Source organism: Oryzias latipes, chromosome 7, assembly GCF_053564925.1.
Source record: "Oryzias latipes strain Hd-rR chromosome 7, Olatipes_Hd-rR_3.1".
Lineage (NCBI taxonomy): Eukaryota > Metazoa > Chordata > Actinopteri > Beloniformes > Adrianichthyidae > Oryzias > Oryzias latipes.
Window position 1 is genome coordinate 12,784,868 of NC_136243.1, and position 26,255 is coordinate 12,811,122.

At 41.9% G+C, this 26,255-nt stretch overlaps 1 protein-coding gene across 22 annotated transcripts in view; it reads left to right on the forward strand.

Annotated features, from left to right (window-relative positions):
• The window catches only part of hspg2 (heparan sulfate proteoglycan 2), a 130,433-nt gene that overhangs the window by 97,753 nt on the left and 6,425 nt on the right, over nucleotides 1-26,255 (forward strand). For 8 of the 22 annotated variants that reach the window (XM_023956855.2, XM_023956857.2, XM_023956860.2 and 5 more), the window contains 31 exons: nucleotides 3,776-3,898; nucleotides 4,596-4,748; nucleotides 6,505-6,665; nucleotides 6,856-6,933; nucleotides 8,318-8,453; nucleotides 8,663-8,817; nucleotides 11,265-11,403; nucleotides 11,779-11,922; nucleotides 12,234-12,368; nucleotides 12,455-12,636; nucleotides 12,721-12,916; nucleotides 13,138-13,317; nucleotides 13,402-13,662; nucleotides 13,751-13,913; nucleotides 14,004-14,101; nucleotides 15,175-15,441; nucleotides 15,768-15,880; nucleotides 16,122-16,269; nucleotides 16,563-16,679; nucleotides 16,838-16,855; nucleotides 18,425-18,509; nucleotides 19,629-19,773; nucleotides 19,854-19,956; nucleotides 20,044-20,153; nucleotides 22,691-22,799; nucleotides 22,877-22,975; nucleotides 23,393-23,614; nucleotides 23,742-23,986; nucleotides 24,064-24,235; nucleotides 24,319-24,441; nucleotides 25,625-25,681. In XM_023956855.2, the coding sequence (XP_023812623.1) occupies nucleotides 3,776-3,898; nucleotides 4,596-4,748; nucleotides 6,505-6,665; nucleotides 6,856-6,933; nucleotides 8,318-8,453; nucleotides 8,663-8,817; nucleotides 11,265-11,403; nucleotides 11,779-11,922; nucleotides 12,234-12,368; nucleotides 12,455-12,636; nucleotides 12,721-12,916; nucleotides 13,138-13,317; nucleotides 13,402-13,662; nucleotides 13,751-13,913; nucleotides 14,004-14,101; nucleotides 15,175-15,441; nucleotides 15,768-15,880; nucleotides 16,122-16,269; nucleotides 16,563-16,679; nucleotides 16,838-16,855; nucleotides 18,425-18,509; nucleotides 19,629-19,773; nucleotides 19,854-19,956; nucleotides 20,044-20,153; nucleotides 22,691-22,799; nucleotides 22,877-22,975; nucleotides 23,393-23,614; nucleotides 23,742-23,986; nucleotides 24,064-24,235; nucleotides 24,319-24,441; nucleotides 25,625-25,681 (4,437 nt within the window). The remainder of the gene's footprint in view (nucleotides 1-3,775; nucleotides 3,899-4,595; nucleotides 4,749-6,504; nucleotides 6,666-6,855; nucleotides 6,934-8,317; nucleotides 8,454-8,662; nucleotides 8,818-11,264; nucleotides 11,404-11,778; nucleotides 11,923-12,233; nucleotides 12,369-12,454; nucleotides 12,637-12,720; nucleotides 12,917-13,137; nucleotides 13,318-13,401; nucleotides 13,663-13,750; nucleotides 13,914-14,003; nucleotides 14,102-15,174; nucleotides 15,442-15,767; nucleotides 15,881-16,121; nucleotides 16,270-16,562; nucleotides 16,680-16,837; nucleotides 16,856-18,424; nucleotides 18,510-19,628; nucleotides 19,774-19,853; nucleotides 19,957-20,043; nucleotides 20,154-22,690; nucleotides 22,800-22,876; nucleotides 22,976-23,392; nucleotides 23,615-23,741; nucleotides 23,987-24,063; nucleotides 24,236-24,318; nucleotides 24,442-25,624; nucleotides 25,682-26,255) is intronic. The other 14 variants (XM_023956853.2, XM_078950227.1, XM_078950234.1 and 11 more) reach the window with 6 other exon arrangements.

The window sequence follows — 26,255 nt, forward strand, 5'->3', positions numbered from 1 at the left end:
TTAAATAAAAAGAAGCTCTTGAATTTGGTGGATTTTGTGTAGGATTGATTTAAAATCAAAGCTTCTGAGATTGAACCTGAGCATTATGGCTTCCAACCTGACTCTTGGGATTCTTTGGGGTCCATCACTGCAGGAAAAAAGTGCATGTTCGTTCTTCCAGGCTTCTCCTTGTGAATGTTGAGTTTACTTTTCATCTTCTTTGAAGGTCTTTGTCAGTGTTGGGCTTCAGTCTCACAGCGGTCGAACAGCTCACAACACTGGATTTCAAGAAAATAAAGTAATAGAACAAAAGTCCTGGTGAATGCTCACATATAGGATACACTGAAATATCATGTGTCTAAACCATCTCAGTAGAAAAAAATGTCCTAAAAAGAGGTGCAAAAAAATGGATACAAGATGTTAAAATAAGTTGTGATGTCCTGCCCTTAATGCTACGTTTACACTGGGCCGTGCATTTGAGCGATTGCTTCCAATAAAAAGTCTATAAACCCGTTTCAAGCTCGGGCATTCACACGTGACTATGCAAGTTTTAAGATAGGTTCACACAGGCTCTCGTTTAACCCTCGTGCTATCTTATGGGGTCCAGATGACCCCACCCTTACATTGACGTTTAATCCCAACCAGGACAAAGGTGGATAAAGTTGGAAAGATTTCATGTAATCCATGGACACCAGTGAAGATCACAAATCATTGAAGAAAAAAGTTTCAGCGCACTGTCTAGTGGGTCTAGATGACCCAACTCCCAATGTTAAAGTGCCTTGGATTGCACAAGGGTTAAGTGGCCACTTTCAATGAAAAGTCTATGTAAACTCGCGTACACCAGAATTCCAGGTGTCTGCGTTCAGAACGCTTGTCACTACACAAGTTTTTAAGTTCATTTGCTAGCTCTAAGTACAAAAGGAGCATTCATCCAACGCAGTGCAACCAGTTGCAAGACATGAAATCCTGAGACACAAAATCCTGGAGAAAGATATGCACCCCTCTGTAGGTGGTGGACATGTGCAGGAAAACAACAAAAATCACAAGAAGAAGGCGTCCCTCCCTGCCGCTGCTTGCTTGTCCGGTGTAATGAGCGTTCACTTGAATGTGCCTGGTGTGTAGGCACCTATGAAGTCCGTTTTAGGGCTCTGCGTACATAACGCATGGCCATTGAATGCACACTGAAATTTAGACCAGTTTAAGTTTGACCAGTCAAGGATTCCATTATAAATTGGAATAAAGCTGTGAAAGAAAAAGCCATCGGTTCATCCCGCAGTGCCAGTTCTGCTTACCAAAGCAAGAATAACGAGATTTTCCCTCCTTCAACATTTCACACCAAACCGCTTCCAACTGTGAATACATGCGCTATTATTGGGTAGCGACAGTCCAGTGTCAACATCATATGCTAAAAGGGCGTTCAAAAATCCACGTTCAGCGCGTTCTTGTACACACCACACATGCCCAGTGTGTACGTAGCTTAAGACAAGATTAAATCTTAAAATTAGCTAAAAGCAAACTTATTGATCTGGTTATTGGAAAGTCTTAAAAGAAGTGTGTTTTGTTATTTTCACACACGTTTTTCTTTAATATATTCTATTTCAAACGCCAGAAAAGTCCACCTTATTACTAGACCTTAATCATCTTAAAAAAAATGTAATTCAGGAGACAAAAAGAACTTTCCAGTTCCTTTAAATCAAGCAAGTCTGTTTCTTAAAAGTAGACCACTCAGCTCACAAATATACCTTCTGCTTAAAAGTATTTTATAAAGTTAAAAACTTGTTTTGTTGCAGATATTCTTTAAAATAAATATAAGATAAAATGATTTAACAAGATATTCAAGATTTATTGTCTTTAAACAAGTTGTCACATCTGACTGAAAAGTTGCTATTAAAATAATTTTGCCTTATAAATAAGTATAATGGGATATTTAAACTAGAAATTAGACAAAAAACTCTTGGTGAAATATTGTGTTTTTACAGTGCACGATTAAACTTGATTAGTCACCAAAATTTCTCTGACATTACTCACACTTATTAAATCGTCATCATGTTTTAAGACGATTTGGAAACTTCCTTAAAAAGAATTTAGGAAATGTTTAGTTAGAAGCAAAATTAATTTTAGTACATTCATATTCCAAGAACTTCTGTATGAAAATTGGGCTAATGTCAACCTCACGTTTGCACACTTGCTCACACAGTTAAAGTAATTTTCTCATTTATGTCTCAATTTAGTCTCCAGTTAGTTTCACAATGCACCCCTTTTTCACAATTTTTTTTCCACATTTACTGCAGTGACTCACCAAAAAACCAAATTAAGAACAGTTTAAAATGGGTTAAAGACAAAGTTCTCTTTCACTGTGGCGAGATGAATAAAGCTGTTCAGATATGTTGGAAAGGTCAGGCTTTGGGATACTTAAACCAAATTTATCGTGAGCTGTCACAGCCAAGTGAGACAAAAGCCTAATGGTTCTACCAAACATGATGCTACTCAAAGAAGTTACTCAATACTTTGATCATGTGTCAAATATTGGGACTTGGGACTTCAAAGCTGTTCATTAACTATATTTAAATCCTATGTTAGACAAAATCTCCACATTCAAAAAGAGATATCACTTCATCTTTTTCATATTTGTCTTTCCACTGTTTTGTCTCTTTTAAGGAAACATGCTGTCATGGTAGTTATATGTGCCCGGGGCTTCAAACGTCATAACTGTGCTTAAGACATCCTTATTACAACAGTGTCACTATTTCTCAGGAAAAGAAGAAAAACACTTTTTCACATGTGGATCCAACACTAGATTGATATTTTGAAATATGATAGAGAAAAGCCATTTGATTGTTTCAAGTAGAGACTTTTTAGCTTCATTTGTGCAGAAGAGTACAGAAGGTGAGTGGGAAAGTTGGTTTGATCCCAACTGGAAAGAATGTGGGCCCTGGAGCTCAGTATGATCATGCTTCCACGCCTCCTCACCGATTTACAATGAAAGGCATCAACATCTGCTGGGTTCATTGTCAAGAACAATGGAGCGCATTCACCAACTTTCATCGTCTTCATCCTGGACTGACTCTTCATCCGACTTGGAAAACAAAAGAAAAACTTAACACATGAGGATATTTGACCTCATCTGTGGATTTATCTTAAATGAAAGGGAAATATTGATTCACTGTGGCTGTTTGGAGTCATATCCTAAGGCACAGATGACATTCTCTTCACATCCCTTGATGTCATAAAATCTGTGAAACCTCAAAGCCACAGAAAACAAAGCTGTCATCATGAGTGGAAACTTTTAACTCACCTAACATCTTACTCACCGTTATAGTCATTTTAGCTGCTTTTCGTGTTGTAACCACAGAAGATGATGGATCCTCACCCTACCCTTTAGTGTGGGTGTCAATGGGGAAACAGGCTGTAACATTCCCAGAGGTTTTCCGCCCTGATGGGTAGTTCCATACTCCTCCTTCGTCACAGAAAGAGACCCTTCGTTGACCCTTTAGCTTTTGAAATACGTAATCTAGCAGTGTGCCAGGCTGATGCATACGCAGTGGTTTTTCATGGTTCATTTCACACAGTTTTGTCACTACTAAAGGTACAGGCTTGGGTTCAAAGGGGGGTCAAACTCTCACGGTCTTCTGACACTCAAAGGCTTTCTCTATAAAAACAGTGACTGTAGACTTCTGAGGAGGTTTCATAATCCACTTCACTTCCATTCTGAAACCAGTCTGCATCACTGTGCTTCCGTTACCTTGTTATGTCTTCATGCTGGAGCTCCGTTTGACTATTGTGTTCACTTTTGTAGCTGCAGAGGGGGCCCAGCCTGTGGCCATCGTCACTCCCACAGTCCTGAACGTCCTGCAGGGCCAGCGAGCAGAGCTGCGCTGCACTGCGACTGGAATCCCAACCCCAGCCATCGAATGGATCGGTATGATTTTTTTTTAGTCAGGGTGATGGTGATGCCTGAGCATTGACTGTATATAGACGACTGGACTGAGTGAGTGAGACATCAACCATAGAGAATGTCTTGCTTCCGGTTCCAACCAAATAAAGTAAATTCAGTTGCCATCCAGACATCCTCAGTAAGCAGTGACTGGTTTGAGTTGGGCTGAGTCCACATTTCTGTGGCAACCACTCTATCCAATCAGGAGTGAGCATGTGAGAAGGCCACACTCCTTCCACTTAGATTGAGCCCAAGATAATCTGTCAGTAAAATGCTTCAGCCGTTCGATGTGAGGCCACCTGCCTTTATTGAGGCATCTGATTAGTCCGATTATAACTTGAATAACTTGCGCAACAGGAAAATATCATGAAAATTAGGATTTGCAAAAACGTCTTAAAAAGACGCAGTAGAGCAAAAATTGTTATTTTAATAAATAGAATGACTGAGTAATAGCCATTTATTTCTTTATAGACGTCCATGGGGCTTCGGATTTTTTGGTACCGGCGGGTTCTTCCTGTTTGGAAAGCAAGGGGGCAGGGGTCACTTATTCCAGTTCCAGTGTACAGCCAATAGTTCAGAAGCTGCTACTTTCCCCAAAAAAATGTATAAGAAGAAAACACTTAGTTTTGATGCCTGGTACCACATGGTAACATGCATGCTGCTGTGAATGTGGCTGTTACAGGAGGTCCCGGGGGCAGATTGAGTCCCAGAGCTGTGGTGCGAGGCGGCGTGCTGACCTTCAATGCTGTGGATCTGGCTGATGAGGGACAGTACAGCTGCAAGGCCCTAAACACTTACGGGGAGCACACATCACAGGCGTCCATCTTTGTCCGAAGTATGCTCCATGACTGGGAATGTGGGTTATGTGGGAATATTATTCCGTGCAGATTTAAGTTGATCAAATCTGATCAATTTAAATCATGCTGGGTTACATGTTATGAAAATGTATTTTTTTATATTGACAAATACAAAAAAAACATTCATATTACAATTACATTCAATGAGTAGCAATATACCAAGAATAATTTATCATCCACATGCTGAGGATAACGGAGACTGACAGAAACAAACAGCTCAGGCATTCACACTCTGCAGGAACCACATTTGCTTCCTCACATTTGAATGTTTTTTAAAAGGTTGATATTTTTTTCCATTACTCAATCACTGTTAAAAACAAAAAAGTACTGGTTCCAGCTCTGGTTAAGTACCAGCACCGTTTCAAAAGTAACAGATTGGCATTGGTACCCAAAACGGTACCCATATCTTAATATGTATTACTTTTTAGACAAATAAAAACCGTAAACTTAGGCTTACCTGACACAAAATGTCCATGGCAGAGTCTCTTCAGATCTTTAACCCTTGTGCTATCTAAGGCACTTTAACGTTGGGAGTGGGGTCATCTGGACCCCACTAGACAGTGCGCTGAACCTTTTTTCTTCAATGATATGTGATCTTCACTGGCATCCATGGATTACATAAAATCCTCTCCACCTTCATCCACCTTTGTCCTGGTAGGGATAACATGTCAATGTAAGGGGGGGGGTCATTTTGATCCCACAAGATAGCACAAGGGATAGGCATTCCCCCTTCCCACTTGATTTCTATTATTATCCATTGGAAATTGTTCAAATTAGATGCATGAATAGGGAGTTTTTCTGTTGTTACAACCAACAGCAACACATGTGTATCATGATGAAATTTGGTGGCTAATTCTCTACACCAAAGTTGCTGTTTTTACCTGTCCGGTGTCAGTTTACTTGACCCCCCAAAATTGTGAACAATGGCTTGCATGTGACATCACAGCAACGGGGCCTATAGATAGACATGGGAATGCCTCCAGGTTCTTCTGAAAGCTGGAAAAGGTGGACAGTTGATCAATCGATCTTATGGATGCATGAATAGGTAGATGTAAGGGACTTGACTCCAATTAAGATGCTGTGGATGAGCTGAAATAGAGATGGCAATCCAGGTCTTTAAAGTGTCATGCTATGTTCACACCAGCCACAGCAATGCGCATTCCACCGACTACTTCCAATGACAGGTCCATATAAACGTGTGTATATGCATGTATTGGGCTTCTACGTTCAAAACTCAACACATTTTTATGTCAGTTTTGGGGCGCCCAGCCAATGAACACACGTTGAAAGTTAAATCAGTTGAAGTTTGACCAATGAAGGACGCAAATTTGGTAGTGACGAATGGATGGCAATCACTTTTGAAAAATGATCATACAGGAGAAATTAAAAATTGTTTGTGCCTGGCTGGAATTATATAACACCAAGTCTTTCATGTGTTGAAAGACAGCTGAAAAAAAGAAATCCTGGAGCAAGATTAATGAGATTTGCATTGCTTTCACATTCAGCACTATGTTGTTGGTGATAATCACCATGCACCAGTATCAGATAGCGACAGTCCAGTGTGAACACCATATGCTGAAAGCGCATTCAAGAACCCACATTCATTGCGGTCTTGAACGTGCATAACAGGTCTGGTGTGTACGTAGCTTTAGCTTTGTGAATGTCATTGACGAGACAGCAAAAACGGTTTAGTTTTTCATGACAATGAATAATTATAGTACATTTCCCGGATAGGATCCAATCCCATTGGCATTGGCACCCAACCCCAAGTCCAAGTCAATCACCAAAATGTTGAAGTCCTTGAGGGTGACACCTTAAGGTTGTACTGCAGGGCATCAGGGTCACCCACTCCAAAGCTCTCCTGGACAAAAGCGGACGGACAAATCCCTCCACAGGTGAGACATTTCTTATTGTCCTTGAAGGATGACTTCAGTCTGGGAAATTGAGCTATACATTCTTTTAGGATGTCCACAGTCCATAGTGTTTGATCAGACTGTTTAAGAGTATTGACCTTTATTCTCCTTCCCTTCTGTTTGTCTCCTCCCTCCTTTTTTTTATACCCTGCCTGTTCTGCCGTTTGTTCAGGCCATTCCCTCTCACGGTTTCCATCAGTTTAAAAGCAACAGTCTCGATGTGTTACAGAGACGTATTGAGGAGCTGCAGGTCTGTCCATCTGTCTGCTGTCTGTCTGTCCTGTCTCGTAGCTTACATCCATCGTCCGCTACTGACCTCGTCCTCAATCACTGTCCACTAAGTGCATGATCCAACGTGTCCTTTAAATCGCACTTCATACATTTTTGTAGTCAGACCATAGAAAGTTATTGGCACTTGTGGTAAATCCGACCACCTGGATCTGGCATGTAGTATATTTCTTCCTATGTTACAGTGTTTCATAGTTTGGTGTCTCGTGCTGTCCACATCATGCCATTGTCATATTCCAGAGGAGCTCCATCATTCCACTGAGTGTTTTAGCAACACAGTGACCTGTAGGTGTTTCAAACATGCATCGAAACACCTGGCTTTTCTATTTTTGTTTTTTTGTCTGATGTCTCCTTGGCTCAATGGGGGCTTCAGGGTTAGTTTAGTTCTGCCTCAGAGAATCACCGCTGGTGTCAGCCTTTCCCAGGGGTGGGGGTTTCTGCCATGCAGCCACGCAGAAATTCTGTGTGCTCTGGCAAACAGCTTGCTTTAAAAGCCCGTCAGCGGCGTCAGACACTAAACTCGCCTCAGCCACGGCGCAGTCTAACATCCCTCATGGTTGAGCGGGCCGCATCTAAGCAGCTTTGTCTGTGGATGGCCCTGTACCCCCCACCCCTTTACCAATGTAATAATCCATCCCTGGATCCTCCTCCCACCCTGAATGGTTTCCAAACCAATAAATGCTTATTTACACCCATGCTGCCATTCATGATCCAGAAAATCGACATAGCATTGATTGAGGTCTTTGTTCTTGACACCAGGACACAAGATTTTCATAATGCACCCTGTGTAACCTCTGACTCCAATTACCTTATCCTAGACCAGCGGTGGGCAATTCCAGGCCTCAAAGGCTGGTGTGTCTGCATGTTTTCCACAAATCCTTGCCCTACTAGTAGCTGATTACCAACCATAGAAAAGGCCAGAGCCGTATATGTTGGAAAACACGCCCTCAGTGCCCACCCCTGTCCTAGATAATCTGTCCTAACAGTGCTAATTTTGTCATCCATCCTTTTAGAATAGTCTCACCAATCTTGTTGTTGTCAATTCACTTATTTTGATTCATTAACAAAGTCAATCATCATTGTGGAAAGCCTGACGTCACACTGCAGATTCTTTGATCACGTCACTGCAATCACGGTGAAACGAACACAGTTTCAGTAACACCACCTGTCTTGTCTTAAAGGTTTTGTGCTTTTAGCCACCTATTTCAGTATGTCAGCCCTGTATTTTTGTGTGTGTTGTTTTACAGAGGTAGGTACAGTAAGTGAGACGATGCACTTTATCGTGGCAGATCAATGGTGAAAAGAATTTTATGGAATCCTCTGACTAATCGTCCCGTCCCCCTCAGGCTCGGACGGACCGCACAGACATCGGCACTCTGTTGATCCCTGACATCAAGATTTCTGACTCGGGGACTTATATGTGCGTGGGCCACAACAGCGTTGGCTCAAATACCGCTCCCGTTCGAGTCAATGTGCTCAAGGGTAAGCAGGGTTGTTGGATCGTTGCTATATCATTTCTGCCATTAGAATAGTTTTGACCATATCATTTTTCAAACTATGGCCAACTTTATAACCTTATAGGAATGACATATTAGTTTTTTAGATTACAAAACCCTTACTTTCCTCTGTTTAAAGGGGTCATTGTAGCTTTTAAATTACTAAGATGTATCGGTGTTTGTTTTGTGTTGCAGCAGCAGACCATAGCTCCGTAGCTGTTTCCATTCAGCCTTCCATAGCCGATGTTCAAGAAGGCCAGAGTCTGGACCTGAACTGCCTTGCTCCTGGCAATCCTCCTCCAAGGGTCACCTGGACTAAAGTGAGCGGAGGCCTCTCTGCCAACCACAAGGTAATCCCAGCCTTTTATCAGGGGCTTGTTTTCTACAGGTATTTTATTTCCACACATCCTAAAGCTTTAGTTACATGCATTCAATGTATGGGTGCTGCGTTTTTTTGGGTTGCTAAGGCCCTGTTGTGGGCCGTAGAGAGGAGCAGCCACATCTTAAGCAGAGTGCAAGTGGGTCTTGCAGTTCCGTGTGGACACTTTTAAGGACGTCATAAAAATTGAGCGTACGATTTTCATACATGTGGTATTTGTAAGGAAGTATTTGTAAGGATAATGTAAATTACACACACGTATGACATACGGGGGATGCTGTCGTACGATGTCCTTATGTCACACGTTAGTCCAAATGTCCAATGTCCAAATGTCCAAATCCAGGCCTGCTAATTTTCCAGAAACCCTGCCTTATCTGCTGTTGAGTAGTTGGATCAGATATGTTTAGCCAATAAGGAGCTTGAATGACAGGTTGGTTGGAAAAGATGCAGGACACCGACCTTCGAGGCCAGAACTGGATACCTCTGCCCGCGTCCTTACTGATTGAATGGTGCATGGACGGGATGCACAGGTGATACGCTAGTGCCCGTAGGAAGCCAACAAAAGCTATACTCTGATTGTCTAGCATACAAAACTAGAACAGTTAGACGGCGTGCAAGGAACACGCACTCATCACATAAACAGCGCTGACAGACCCCTTACACAGTGCGCAGGGTTCAGGTGGGTTGAAAAGGTAAAAATCTGTACTACGTACCTACAGTATGGCTACTACACCCTTACTCACCTTTAGGTGCTGTATTGGTGTTCGCTATGACCTGTCTGCAGCTTCTTGCCCGTAGAACAAAAAATGTGCTCTAACTTTTTTGCTCCACGTAGCGACGTAAGATCTACCTATTTGATATTTCCTGTCGGCCCCCTGCATGCCCCAAACATTTTTGCCCATTTTTTGCCCAGAGGAAGCTCATATCACACCCATAAGGGAAAGATGTGACAATGGCATTATCCCTTTCCATTTTGGATATAAACAAAATTATGTCCAATTGAAATTTATGACTCAAAAATAAATAAATATAACAACTCAAGGCTTGAGACCTGAAGTGAAATATTGACGCTCTTTTGGCCTTGAGACAGCAGTACTTTAAGATAAATATGCCATACTAATAGAAGGACAAGTTCATTTTTTAAACTTGTCACTTAACATAAAAGCAAGTTTAAATGCCGCAGTCTCAAAGGGGAAAATTTATTCATAAATCCTGAAATATCCTTTTTTGGCTTGAACTTTTTTAAGATGAGGTGAAAAAAACATGTTTAAACCAAACAATCACCATCACTTCATTAGTCTGAGTTAACAGCGAAGCGACCAAAACATTGTTTTCTCACTGATGCATCAGTGCTTAGTGCACTCATTATGGGAAACATCTTTGGAAAATCAAAGCCCAATGATCTATTTTTAAATTGAAAAGCAGCTTTTTTCTTTACTCCTCATCGTTCCCAGGTAATTATCAAAACACCTTCTGACCATTAAACGGTGCTAAACTAAAGCTGTTTTATTTAAGAGCCTAAACAGTTGACAAGGCTTTCAAAATAATGGTCTTTTGACTTAAATACTCTGGTGATTCTTTCATGATAAAACTTAACAGACCTGCATAATGCCATTAAAATTGGAATTGATTTATTTCAAACCAAAAACTAAGGAAGACAAATAATTTAAGTCATGAATTAATTGGATAGTAACAAAAAGTTAAGGACGATACAGAAATGCACACATATCTATGTACTTGTAAAGAATGCCATTATAATTACCTTTATTCATAAATAGCCATTTTAGCTCTAATACACACAGTACATGACGCTTTGAATTCATTAAATATTGAGTTTGTGAAACTGTGTTTGATGACTTGCTTGAAAGAGAGTGGTAAGAAGTGCATTTTTATAATCCCACCCATCCTAAGGGGTCTTAAGGGTCCTTCAGATTGTGGCAACAATTCACCCACCAGATACTGCTTGGCAACAGGTAAAGCAAGCGGTCACACATACAACTGCCACCGGGCGATGGGGAGGCGTCGGCAGAATCTTCAAGATTACCGGTAGCTGTTGGCAGATTAGCTGTTTAGATTAAATAAGCTGTTGGTTGGCATTGACAGTGAGCAGTACGCTTGGAACTCCTCATAGAAGCCCCGCTTTCACCAAACTAGTCTTTTATAAAGAAAGAAGTAAATGTGATGCAGAGAAGTTTTGAGCTGTTTTGCATGAAATTCCGCCAAAAATAAAAACTATATTTTCAGACAAATAAAAAAAAGACACAGATGTGCTTCTATAGGAGTACATCTGTAAAAGTTTGATTCTTTTCGTAAATGCAATGTTACCTTCCTTTTTAGTCTGCCAATCCATTTAACTCATTTTTTGATGTGAAAAGTAGGCAATACATAGTTTTAATGATCCTTTTTTTCTCCTTGCAGGTCATTGGAAGTCAATTGCGTATTCTGTCCGCCAGCGCAGAAGACTCTGGAGAGTATATTTGTCGGGTGGAGGGAAGCCCTGGGAATTCTCATTTCCATCAGGCCTCTGTCTCTGTGTCTGTTACCTCACCTTCTTCACGTAAGGATGCTTTGTGAGGCTGATTTGTGTGTTTCATCTTTTTTCCCACAGACCTTTAGGCCAAACACTAAATGTAAGAGTTCATCTGACCTTTCTCTTAGTTTCAGATGTCCCCCTAGCATACTCGAGGTTACTAAGTTGCAATATTTTCAACCCGTTGGCAGGAGTGTGTTAGAAATTAGATCAGGGAGCTGTTTTGTTCACAAACCACTCATGAGTAATCATGGGTGACCTCAGATTAAATTTCCTCTTGACCGCCCCATGATCTCATCCTCGGGTTTACTGTAATGGCTCGTGGCCAAACAGATCTGTCATGGAGAGTGACACCATCCAAATTAAGGAAGATTGCTCAGTTCATAATGGTTTCTGCTGCAGGCTTGCAGAGCCCCATTATTGCCATTGAACCGCACAGTGCCGCAGTGGAAGAGGGGAAATCCACCAGCTTCAGGTGCAAGGTGTACGGTGGAGCCGAGCCGGTCAAACTGGAGTGGAAGATGGCCAACAATCAGCCATTGCCTGGTAACAGCTGACCACACACAGAGTAACGTCCATCTAAGACCATTCAGACCTTTTTTCTGCACTAAAATCCGATATTTGCATTTTCCAATCGAATCTGATACAAAAGGTTTACAGTTCTACCATAGTCCAATAAAGAAATCCACATATTCACTTTTTTGCATACAAACCTGCACATAGAAAAGCAAATCCATTTTTATGAACTAGCCTCTCTAATGGATCCAAGCTCAGCTCCATCAGGGTTTTTATTTTGCAGACTTCACCTGTTCTTCTTTCCTTTTTCAGCAGGTCTAATATTTTCCTTGTCTCTGCAGTCAACGCCAAAGTTAGTCCTGACGGTTCCGTTTTGACCATCACCAATGCCCGTCGTGAAAATTATGGACCCTACCGCTGCATAGCCAGCAACCTGTTTGGCGTGACCCAGTCCATAGTGTCTTTGATTGTCAAAGGTCGGCCTCACACTGTTCAATTTTTCTGAGGAAAGGGCTCCCTCTAGTGGCACTGTGGTATTCACAGCATAAGTGTGTGTTTCCAGTGTCTCCTGTGGTCACCGTCACCCCTGTTGGACCGGTGCAGGTCAGGGTGGGAGACCCTATTACCCTGGAGTGTCAAGCAGGGGGGGAACCTCACCCTTCGGTCTCGTGGCACAGGTTGGACAACAACCGCAAAACCATGCTGAAAAGTCCTCTGCCCATGGAATCTAATGCTCTCCTGCAGGTACTCCTTAAAGCAGCACCAGTGACTGTTGCAGAAAACGTGTTTGGCATTAACCTCGCCTGAAATCCGACCATTTTCTTCCAGATTCTGGTCGCACGTCCAGAGGACAGCGGCACTTATGTGTGCACAGCTCAAAACTCTAATGGACTCTCTGAGACCAATGTGGAAGTGATTGTTCAGGGTGGACCTTTGGTCCCAACAGCACCCATGGTGACAGCTCCTGAGCCATTCATGGTGGTGGTGGAGGGACAGAGTGTAACACTGCATTGTAATGTGCAAGGTAATGATGGCAGACTTGTATCTTTGTGTGTCATAAAGTTAAAAGCATTGTGCTGAGTGAGTGTCATGCACACCGGGGATGCAATGTGCTTTCCAGGAGCCAGAGTTGCACGTTTACATAGACTTTTCATTTGAAGTGGCCGCTTGAATGTGCGTTTCCGAGCCCTGTGTGAATGTAGTATTTTAGGAATCAGGATTGACCGGAGCTACCGGTTTCTGTAGGATTTCCCTCACCATTGATGTCGTGGTCCAAGCTGCGGTCCCCTCTGCCTTGGAGGCACAAGCTGGTGAACGGTAGCCTGGAGCTGCCCAGCGTTGGCCGGCAGGACTCAGGTGAATACATCTGCAGTGGCAGAAATACCATGGGAACCAGCGAAGCCACCATCATGCTCGATGTTGAGAGTAAGTCTTTCTACTCCCCCATCCAACAAGTTTGCTTTTGAGTCTTCAAAAAAAAAAAACATGTTTCATTTCTTTCCCTTCCAGCTCCTCCGTACACCACTTCCACGCAGAACGATGTAGCTGTACGGGTCGGGGAGGTGATCCGGCTGCAGTGTCTCGCCCATGGCACGCCTCCGTTGACCTTCGTCTGGACCAAAGTGGATGGACAGCTGCCTCCCCGAGCTGAGGTTGATGGCGGTGATCTACAAATCAACCTGGCAACTGCTGAGGATGCTGGGAGCTACAAGTGTGTGGCCAGCAACAAAGTGGGCAGCAGTGAAGCGTTTGTCAAAGTCACTGTCAGATGTAAGTTCTAACAGCACATGCAGCTTATTCTAATTTCCAGATCAAAGTTCAGTAAAAAGTTTCTGTCTCTGTTTGATTCTTGGTGCAGCACCGCTGGCGGTGCGTGTATCCCCTCAGGTTGAGGTCAAAGCCCGGGGCGGCACGGTGGAGTTCACCTGTTCAGCTGCAGGTGGGGTAGAGACCAAGATTAGGTGGCTCAAGGAAGGAGGGGCCTTGCCACCAAACCACCACATTAAGGATGGAGTGCTCAGGTGACCGCTGATACACAGCATTAGAAGCACTGTACAATATGTGAAAGGAAAAGTAAGCATTGCATTGTGGGATTTGTGATTCATGTGCAGGATTGAGAACCTGGAGCAGAGCAATGAAGGGGTCTACATTTGTAGAGCGAGTAGCGTGTATGGTGAGGCTCAGGACACCGCCAGGCTGACCATTCAAGGTATGTTACTCCACCTTATCAGTCACTGGCAGCACACTATGGAAAGGACTGTTAAATATACAGTCTGGTCGCAGAAAACTTTTGTTTTTGTCATTTTTCTATAAATAAACACGCTGGCAGCTGGCAGTCAAATAAAACTGAGTCTTCCTTGATGTTCTGAAATGGTTTATTCCAGAAAATTGTTATTACACCACTATAAACTAATGCAAGACCCCAAAAGAATAGAAAGAAAAGAACAAAATATACCCAAATTACAGTCAAATCAACCTTTATTATGTTTACACGGTGGCCACTTTCAATTGGTTCGATCCTACTTTTAAATTATTAGGCCTGCTCTGTAATTTTCACTGAAAAAAGTTAATTTTTTGTGACATAACTCACTTTCAAAATAAAATCATGCGCTCTTTGAACAATGTCAACATAAAACTTTGTCGTTTTTACATGATTACAATAAATCTAGTCCAAACAAAGGATTTAAAATATTCAGAATCCTTGACAGTACACATTAACTATAATGCCTTATTCACATAAAATAGAACAGGCGTTGTCTCGTACGGATGCTGCAGGTTTCTGGGTTGTCCAGGCCCATGGACGATTGTAAACAGGTGCAGCCGCATCTTAAACGTGTGTCCAGCAATACTCTTGAGGCTCATGCGGCCACCTTTGGAATGTAATTAGAATGGAATGGTAAGTTTATCGTGAAGTATTTGTAAGGATAATGTAAGTTGCCTGCACTTGTGACATATGAATGATGGTGTCGTAAGTGTCCTTACTTAACACTCTAGTCGTTAGTAAGGGGGACCCCTTTCTAAACGTGCATAAATGCCACACTCATGGAGTGTGCAGGGGATTTATATATATATATATATATTTATATAAGAGTCCGTAGGGCCCCAACACAAACTGTCTAATTTCCTACTTTCTTACAGTCAGGCTGCAAACACGTGTCACACAGTGGACGCCCCGTACAGATTTGCCCATTTTTTGCCCGAGACAGTCTGTTTCCACCCACAAGGGCAGTTGCTACTATGCCATTGGATAAAATGTTTTCTCCGTCTTTTTTCCCCCCACAGCTCTACCAAAAGTCATGATCAATGTGCGAACCTCAGTGCAGACAGTAATGATTGGGACTTCTGTGGAGTTTGAGTGTCAAGCCGTTGGTGACCCGGAGCCGACAATCAAATGGAGCAAAGTGGACGGCTCTCTGCCGGCCCACATCGTGGTGAAGGGCGGCATGCTGAAGATCGAGCGGGTGACCGAAGTTGATGCCGGCCAGTATCGCTGTACGGCAACCAACAATGTGGGCTCGGTTCAGTCCCAGGTGGTCCTCAATGTGCAGTGTGAGTATTTATTGGGGGGGATTTCCTACAATTCTCCTTCTCTTTCAGTCAGAAAAGATGATTGATTTAGGGTTCCGGATCATGCAATTTCTGCAGTTCAAACAGTTTTTTAACATTCCTAGATTACTACAGGGGAATATTAGTTATTAAAATACTCATAATAGCAACAGTTTTGATAGCTTCATAGAAAAGACTGAATAAACCATCTTTTCTTTGATCAAAAAGGTTTTGTTGCTTTAAAGTTGCCTATAGGATCTTCTTGCCGATAATCTGGGTGTTTGTTTCATTATTTAACATTAATAAAATCTTGTCTCCTGTTTGCTTAGCTCTCCCTCAAATTGCTACTCTACCAGAAAAGAAGGAGGTGACGGTGGGGTCAGATGCTGTCTTGCCCTGTGTGGCTTCAGGATACCCTGCTCCTAATATCAAGTGGTCAAAGGTAAACTAGGTTTTCTTTATTTATTTTGTGTGAACGGTGTTAAAAATTTCTTTCAATATATCAAATATATCTTTTTTTTAGTCACACTCATTCGTTTTTTTGTACTTTTGGTCAAACTTAGTTCTGAATCTGTCTATTTCCTTCAGATTAAGGGTTTGGCCTAACCAAACCAAACGTTGTTTGATAAGTAAGGACTTCAACGCGTGTCATTGGCTTTATCCTGTGTCTTTATTTCTTTGAGATGGAGGAAGAGCTTCCGTCAAAGTGTTTCCAGGAGGCCAACGTGCTGACAGTCCCTCAGGTCACCCATGAAGATTCAGGCACATACATCTGTACTGCATCTAACAAACAGGGCAAGGTGGAGGCTTTCACCACCCTGGAAGTCCATGGTTAGTGTTTCAAGCGCAGCGAAAAAGCAGCTTTTTTTAGGCAATAAGTTTAATGTCAAACAATATGTTCATGGACCGGCCTGGACGAGGCCGAAGCTGGCATGTAATTTTTTTTTCTCAGCCTCCAGTTTCTCAACTTTTGTGGGTAAAATTAACTTTATACTCTGTAAAATACTTTATTAAAAAACGTTATTTGCACACTAGATTTCGTGAAGGTGGTTCTGCGGCATGGGGACAACTGGTGTAAAACACAAAAAATGACTAAATGTTACTACAATGTGTGTGTTTTTCAGAGAGGGTAATGCCCTACTTTGCCCAGGAACCCTTGTCGTACCTCACCCTGCCCACCATTAAAAACGCCTACAAGGCTTTCAGCATAAAGATCAACTTAAGACCTGATAACGTTGACGGTAAGGGTTAAACCTCTGTAACCTTAACTCTCAAAATTCTGTAAAAAAATACTGCTATTTCAATTTTTTTTCCTCATATTTGCCTTTACTGCAACTTGTGTCCCCCCCCCCCCCCCCCCCCCCCCCCCCCGCACACACCTCATCCATGTGGTGTGAAGGTCTCATATTGTATGCTGGTGAGTCTCGGCCAGTCCAGCCTGGTGTCCTGCTGTCTGCCTGCGTCAGACATCATCATCATGCTCAGGGCTGATTTTTAGTTTACGGCTGCAAACCTGATGGTGCATGGCCATTTTTTCCAGTCATCTTACAGAAAAAGCAGTTTTTTTAATGCACGCTAAAGTCAAAAGTACTTTTCAGGTGTAGACAGATACCTTGCTTTTGCATGATGTGTGAGAACGTCCCAGAAGAATTTTATGCATTATGTAAAAATGCAGCTGTCTATTCTCAAAGAATCTGTTTGTTTTTTTTGGTTAAGATTGCAGGCGAAGGTTTTTCTCATGTTCTGAAGTTCTAGTCTTTCTGACTCATCCTTTTTTATACTTTGAGGGACCCCTCGTGAGCATGTGCTAGTCATCTATATCAAAGCATGAGCTTGTGTAAGCATGTGGATGAAGAAAGAGGAGGATGAGCAGAATGATTGGATCAGACAAATTCTGCAGCCCAGTGACTGAATGGCAATTTAGGTCATGGCTTTGGATGGCTTCAATCAAACATGCTGCTTTACTGTCCAGCTTTTTCAAAGTCTTCCTAGTACGGTGGCCCTGAAGCGCAAATCACATCAACAGACCACTCAACGTAGTAGCATATTAAAAACCACAATGACAACTAAATAAGCAAAACGAATATTAAAACATTACATTTTAGAAATCAAAACAACATTCCAGAAACCAAAACGTAAAAATGAAAGATGGAAAACAAAAGTGATCAAAATGGAAAAGTAAGAAATCAAAATGAATTGTTAAAAAACAAAATAATAAACTGGAAAAGACATGTACCATAGGACATCACTGGTTGGATAATTAAGGGTTAATGGCCGACGAAGTGTGCATTATCACTTTTTAACGCACGCCATGGAGGCCTGAACTGTCCGACACGAAGCAGAGGACGGTTGCTTCTGCGAAGTGCGTTAAAAAGTGATAATGCACACTTTGTCGGCCATTAACCCGCTTATACCATGGTCACTTACAAAATAAATCAATGATTAACCAGTTTTTAGTCCTTAGTTCTTGTTCTTTTTTCCAATTTCGATTTTCTGTGAAAAAAACGGACTATGTGTTACGTGGTGTAAGAAATAGTCTGCGTCGCGCCGCACCAGCGATGCAGTCAAGATTTGGGGACATAAAGCGATATATATATACATGCCAATCATCCCGATGGGTTGAATAAAACATCCGTTCAGAGAAAAAGTTCTTATTTTTTGGTTTCTGTAAAGTTGTGTTTGTTTGTTTTTTTTATTTATTTTTTATTTTATTTTTTATTTTTTTATTGCCGTTGTGATATTTAATATGGTTTTGGGTTGAGTGATTTGTTGGTGTGATTTGTACTTCAGGGCCGCTGTACTATAGGCCTGTAAAAACGACCAATCTAAGAGGTCGAGGAAGCCTTAGATGAAAATGTCAAGAATTGAGTGGAATCACATGATAGTTGCAGAGGTTGTTGAAAAATTACTGATTTATTAGGATGGATATCCATTTTAAGCTTTAGGCTATTTATGCAAAAAATTGTACTTGAATTTTTTTCAACAGGTATGATCCTCTACAATGGCCAGAGAAGAACCACTGGAGCTGACTTTATCTCTTTGGGACTAGTGAGCGGCCGTCTGGAGTTCAGGTCTGCCTGAGAGAGACTTGAAACTTGAATTAACAGAACAGGAAAAAGCTAAAAATCCTCTTTGTTGACACTAATTTGATTCACTGGCTATTAAAATGTAAAAATGTATCTCATCCATCTCTATAACAATCTCATTACAGACAATTTCAATCCATTTTGGAATGATCTTAAACACATTATGCAAAATCAAAATCAAGTTATTACGTTAATTCCTTATGAAAAACAACCGCAAAGTGGTAAATCTGAGTGGTAAAACACGATTTAAAAAAAAGGCTAATTTGTCTGTAGTTAATTAATTGCGATTAATGCCATAATAAGACTCCCCAACTTAAAATCGATCCTAAAGCTGACTGGGAGCCAGTGCAAAGATTTCAAAATTTGGAGTAGTGTGCTTATTCTTTCCAGTCTTGGTTCAACAAGCTGCAGGCAATTTGTACTATTTTCTCAACGCCAGTGGTCTATTCTAGATGTTATAAAAACGTGTAATGATATTTCATCACTGGCTTTGATGAGAATAGGGCTCACTCTGACAATATTTCTTTGTTAGTAAAAGGAAAGATCTGCATCTAAAATCATACAGAGGTTTCTGACAATATTGCACACATTTAAATTATGAGCTGATGAGTAAAACTGCACCCTTTCTCTCTCAGCTTCTTTACCAACAATTAAAATCTCAGTTTTATCTTGACTGAGCTCTGAAAAGTTCTCTCCCACCCACGTGTCAGCATCTAACATGCAACTGAAATGGTCATCAATGGGTCCCAAGTCACCATCATGATGCAGTTTTGCATTTTACTCAAAACATACATGTATGCCTCCATCTTGAAGGTATCATCAGTTGTACTAAAAATATTTTTACCTTCAGAATTTGTTTACCAAATCCCAAGTCAGGAGTTGTGATTAATCTGACCTAAACATGTTTACTGTGAACATTTGACGGTCTATCAAAGATTTCGGGGAACGTTACCTCTAAAACTTGTCAAACGTGTCTCTTTCCCTACAAGTGCTCGCTATTGTTGTCCAGTGAACAAACCATAAAACAATAGCTTTCTTTGGATTATCACGTCTCACACTGGAGATGGAGTTTCCTCCTTCTGACAAGATTCCTTGTTATTGCAGGTTTGATGTGGGCTCTGGGATGGCTACAATACGTGACCCCAACCCCATTAAAATAGGAGAGTTTCACACGGTTGAGTTACATCGCAACATTACCCAGGGTTACATTGTTGTGGATGGAGGTGAACCCATTACTGGCACCTCACAGGTATTTCAGCACAATGCCACTTGCTGCCCCTGTTAAGCTTAGGGACTTACTTTTGTGATTGTATCTTGTCTGTCACTCAGGGAAAATTCCAAGGCCTTGATCTGAATGAGGAGCTGCATGTGGGGGGCCATCCAAACTACACAGTCCTTGCTAAGACTGCTGGCATCAAGTCTGGTTTCGTTGGTAAAATATCCCAACATTAATCTGAGACGGTAGTTTTTTTTAGACATGTTTTTTTCTTGTATGACACGTTGGACCAATTGTTTGCAGGCTGCATTCGTCAGCTGATCATTCAGGGAGAAGAAGTCATCTTCAAGGACCTTGACCGCAGCTCTACTGGTGTTACAAACTGTCCTACCTGCAAGGATCAGCCATGTCAGGTCAGTCCAATTCATCCACATTTGGTTTTCTTCAGTTTTCCTTTTAGGTTAGGAGTGAATACCAGCCTGTTAGTATAAGAAAGATAAAATATAAGACCAACCAAGAGATCCTCATGGCAGTGATGTAAACTTTGTTTTGGTGGAATGTAGTTTGTGTATTCGACTCTCACCAAAGGGGTCTAGTCAGCATTTCTATTTCAAGCAGCTCTGCTTGTTTACAAGTCCCTCCATGGCCTTGGACCAAAGTACATCTCTGACATGTTAGTGCCATATGAACCATCTCTGACTCTTAGGACCTCCGGGACCAGGTTCCTGCGGGTTCCCAGGGTCAGGACTAAACAAGGGGAATGAGCGTTTCAGTCTTATGCAGCTAAAATCAGGAACAGTCTCTCTGAGGTTGTGAGACAGGCCTCTACTGTGTTAAGGCTCAAGTCTAGACCCAGAACATTCCTGTTTAGCCGTGTATGTAACTGAAGGGTCCTTATCGACACCCTTTTTCATTTTCTTTTCTCTTTCCTTTCTTTTAATGTGAAGTTTATAATCCTTTTGTATGTTTTGAATCTTTGCACTGTTATGTATTGTGATTTTAATGCATTTTCCTGTTTTGTGAAGCACTTGAATTACTTTCTAGTACGAATTTTGCCATACAAATAAACTTGCCTTGCCTCTATGGCAACCACTCTTGACAATCAGGACTTAGCTTGTTGGAAGTCCACACTAGAGGGCTGCATTGGGATTGCATTGGGACCCAACCCAAATCTCGCGGGATTGGGCGGTTTGAATTGTGCTGCGGGCGGCAAAAAAAAACCCCACGGGATCAGTGCTGCCATGAATATCTCATGAATATATATTAGCGTACTACGTTAGGCTGTGCAGCTGTTGGATTCTTATGTACTGAAGCTCTGTGAAGGCACCAGGTAGAGACGCCAAACGGCCTCTGTCATCTAACCTGTTGTTGGGGGTGCGCCCCGTCCCGCCTCTTACTAAGAGCGCGCTTCAGGCCGTCTGACTGCGCGCGCTTACATGCACACTTTTAACCGAACAGCATTTGTAAAAATATATTTAATATTAAGTTGCACATTACACAAAAGAGGAATGCATGAAAAGATGAGGCTGGAGGAGGACATGAATCTCTTTAATAATATTGTAACGATCCGGCCGAACCTTCACTTTAGTGGGGTAGCGAAAGCCAACTGCTCATGGAGAGGTTCTAATGGAGAGCTGTCCGTGCCCCATACACCGCACGACCCCGGACAGTCTCAAGTTGGAAGAAACATAGAGAGAGGCAATATTAGCTTTTAAGCAACAAGCCTGTTTATTCCAGCACACCATACAGCCCAAACAGCATGGAGGGTCACTTCAGCTTCCAGCCCTCTGACTCAAGGTTTCACCTAAGCTCCCCACTTCCCATGAGCCTTAGGGGCTGAAGGCGGGGCTAACCCCCAGGTCGCTACAATATAAAAAAAAATACGTGTTTTTTTCCTGCGGGACGGGAGACGATACAAAATCAATGCATCTCTATGACTGTGCGGTAATAAATTCTATGAGTTTTGCGGGTGCGGGCGGGAGTGGACATACATATTGCGGGAGCGGGCGGGAGTGCGGGCGGGCGGGATTGGTCAAAAATTCAGCGGGCGGGAGCGGGATGAAGAAAATAGGGCTCTAGTCCACACCCCCTACCACTTGGAAGCACTCAACACAAATTCTGCCAATTAAACTTTGAACGTTTGATGTGGGAACACACTTTTATTGAGGCTTCTGATTGGTCAATTTGTAACTTGAATAACTTGCACTGTAGAAATAAATGTCTTGAAAAAAATGGGATTAGCAAGAGCATGTTGTAAATAAAAATTATCAGAGCAAGAATAGAATGACTGAGTAAAAGCTGTTTCTTTTTCAATAGAAGTCTATGGGATTTTGGCTTCTTGGAACCAGCAAGTGCTTCCTGTTTGAAAAGCCAGGTGGGAGGGGTAACTCAGTCCAGCTCTCATATACAATCAATGGGTAGGAGTAGGGTTTTACAGATAACGAGAAGTAACCTCCGCACATTATGAAGAGTCAGTTAACATGTCTATGAAGACTCTCATTCATCCAGGTTGGTTCCATTGTAGTAGTTTTAGGGGATGTCATCTGGACTTGGTTTTAAAGTTGGAAGACGTTTCACCTCGAATTGACAAAGCCTCTTGGATAAGAGGTGAAACGTCTTCCAACTTTAAAACCAAGTCCAGATGACATCCCCTAAAACTACTACAAGAGTCAGTTAAGGTTGTCTGATTTGGGTGTCACCTGAATACCTCCCAATCCTGGACATGCTGAAAAAAAACTGCCTCAATGTCTTTCCTCAAACGCTGGAAAAGAGTCTGGGGGATGAACAGATGGGAATCCTTGACCAAACTGTTGCTCCACCTCCACAAGCAGAAGTCGATAGTGTTTGATTTATTGATCGATTGGTTGGTTGGCTGGCGGGCTGGCTGGTTGACTGGCTTCTTCTGCTATGTTAACCCCATTTGGTCAACCAACTTCATGTATCTTTATAGAATGGAGGAAGGTGTGAGGATTCAGACGCCAGCTTATACAAATGCAGCTGCCGCAGTGGATTTACAGGCAGCAACTGCCAACACCTCTCATCCCTTCACTGTCATTTAGGTACATCTAAAGCAAGTCATGCACAAACAAAAGAAATGGTTTGTCTCTCTGACTTTTTGTCTCCTTGCTATCTTTAGGAGCCTGTGGACCAGATGCCACTTGCATAAACCGTGCTAATGGTCGGGGCTATGACTGCCGCTGCCATCTTGGCAAGTCTGGAGACAAATGCATGGATGGTAAGACAGAAAATCCTCACTAGTTTATGAAAATGTCAAAATAAAGACTGTAAATAAAGAAACAAATGATTATTGTTTGTCATTAAAAAAAAATAAAGATAGTCAGTCTGTAACAAACCAATAGCTTGTGGCTCAGTAGTATTTCTACAAGATTTGTATCAGTCTGTGTGTAACAAAACAATGTCATGTGGGAGGCTGTAGCTTGGAGGCGGAGTAGTTGTCTCCCAGCTGTAAAATTTCAGTGTAGGGACACTAAACCTCTGGTTTTCTCCTGTAGAATGTTTATGTCTGTTAAATTTACCCAAACAAGTCAACATATCAATTGTATTATCATTTTCTCAGAAGAGCTTGAATGTATGATGACAATGGTGAACTGCAGGTATTCTGTAAACCTTTGTGTATCTTTGATTTCACTAGGTGAACTTGTGACGACTCCGCTGTTTGATGGCACAGAGTCATACATAGCTTATCCTCCTTTGACGAACATCCATGATGACCTGCGAATTGAGCTGGAATTCAAGCCACTGGAGAATAATGGCCTCATGTTCTTCAGTGGAGGAAAGAAAATGAAGGTGGAAGACTTTGTGGCCATCTCCATGGTGGAGGGACATGTGGAATTCCGATACGAACTGGGAACAGGTGAAGTGAACCTTCGATGTTGTGTCTCTAAAGGGCCTCAGTTTCTGTCACTAGAACTTGAGTTTGGTTCTAGTTCTATTAGTTTTAGCTAGTTTTTAAAATGTCTTTTTTTTTCTTCCAATTTTAGGACAGGCAATCCTTCATAGTCCTGAAAAACTCTCACTGGGAATTTGGCACAAGGTAGTGGCCGAGCGGAACAAAAGAGCCGGTTACCTCAAAGTCAACCAAGGCCAAGTGGATAGGAGGACATCTCCAGGAAAAGCCCAGGGCCTTAACATTCATACGCCCATGTACTTGGGAGGAGTGCCCAGCATGGACATCCTGCCTAAGCCAGCCAACGTCAGTGCGATGTTTAGGGGCTGCATTGGAGAGGTGAGACATCTCTGCAATGATGAAATCAAATTCAAGTTTTAGAAAGTTTTAACTTTGTCTTCACCCTCTCTGTGTAGGTTTTCATCAACAACAAGAAGGTGGATCTGTCCTACAGCTTCACAGAGAGCAAATCAATCAGTGAATGTGTGGACTTAAGTCCTTGTGATCGTCATCCGTGTCTCAATGGTGGCACCTGCAAGTTGAGTCCTGAGTATGAGTACCAGTGTCTCTGCAGGGACGGATTTGAAGGTCAGCTGGTTCAGTTCAAATTAATTGACTGGGTATTATTGACCCTTCAACTCTGAAACCCAACTGGTGTTTGACCTCTACAGGTGAGCGATGTGAAGTGGTGAAGTACGTATGCCAGAGCGATCGTCAGTGTCTCAACAGCGGCAGCTGTGTGGACGGCATGTGTGAGTGTGCGCCCGGACACACGGGCCTCAACTGTGAGGAAAGTAAGTGAACACTGGCAAAAATAAACAGCAATATCAGAGGAAACAATGTGTTTTGCAGGAGCCAAGCAAATGTATGGCTTCTCCTAATACTGTTAAAAAAGTTTTACAAAACAACTTCAAAAATGGTCAACAAAAACACAATTTGCCAACAGGCTGTGTACACCAATGCTTGGGGCTACAGACTATAAGGGGGGCACAGGGGTTGTAATGGGACTCATAATGATTTAAAGGCAAACCCATCATGGCTGCCCTGTGGGGTAGTGGTTGGCACTCTCGTCTAACAGTGAGTGGGACCTGGTTTGAACCCCAGTTGGGAGTTGTGTGAGGTTAGCATGTTCTCCCACAGTCCAAAAACATGCTCCATAGGTTTATAGGTGATTCCAAATTGTCCCTAGGTGTGAATTTGAGAGTGTGTGTAATTGTGTGGACCTGTTTAGGGTATATCCCGCCTCACCCAACAGAAACTAGGATAGGCCCGAGGAACCCTGTGACAACGACACAGATTAAGCAGTAAAATGGATGGGCAAACCCAACACTTCAGGTCCGAAAATTAAAAAAGTCAAATTTTAACAGTTTACTAAGTTACCACTAGGTGGCCATGTTTTCAACTTGCCATCTTGGCATACCGTCACCTTTCCCAAAAATGGGCGAGTAGGTGCAAGAAGCCCACCTATGTGTTGTTTAAATGTTAAATTAATAAAACAAACTTTCTATCTTGTTACATCGATTTTCCATATTTAATTTAAAGAAACTTAAACTGCACAAAATTGCACAAAAATGTTTTTTATTAGAAACCAGCAGGTCGCATGACCACACACTTGTTCCTTTGCTTTCACACCCAATGAGAGCATTCACCGGGCACAGAATAACTCAATAAGGACAAATAAATACATCACAAAGTAGTTTTTTAATGTCTAAAAGTCCTGTTTTCAACACTTGCATTTTTAAAAATAGGCTACAGTTTAAAAAATATATAATGCTTACAATTTACATCCTATTGTTATTTGACAGACTTTTTGTTATATCAGAATGATATATGCTGGTTGGATGAGGCACCTACTATGAGTTTCAGGCCCCCAAAGATTGTAGTAGCACCCCTACCTGAAGGACATGAGGGGAAAGGTGACACCAAATAATTGCACATCTTCTCCTGCCCTCTCACACCTGTATCCTGCACACACAGGCCAGCTCCTCAGCTTCACTGAAGCCCCGGGGATAACGGAAGCCAACGAGGTCAATGGTACAGTATCGCAACAATACGTTTGCCTGGCTTGACACTAACTAACAGGGTCCTGACTGAGCCTGAAGGGTTGCTCCAACTCAACATTCTACTTTCTAACCCTGTAACAGCCAGAAACGTAACCCCTTTTATTGGCCTTTAAGTCATGATTATCACCCTGTTAATGAAACAGATGGAAGAAGATACTGATCTTTTTTTGTTTTGCTATTAATTGTCATGTAAGTGTCTCTACAATGGCAACTCACAATATACAACCATGGTTCTGTCTAGAAAGATGTCCACCTACAACAAAACACAAAAAAAACAGAAACTTGTCAAGTCTGAAACTGTCATAGTCAGATTATGTGCAGTTTCACTATAGTGAAACTGCACATAATCTGACTATGACAGTTTTATTTTTAAAAACCTATAGGTTTTTAAAAATAAAACTGTTAATAACAGGGATGTAAATAACAGATTGTTGGATGGGTGAGCATGGGGTGGGAGTCTGCATCCTACATCAGTGTGTTTAAAGTTGCTGCATTTTGATTTTAGATGAATGTTCAAATCCAAAAACAAAAAACAAAGTTTTACC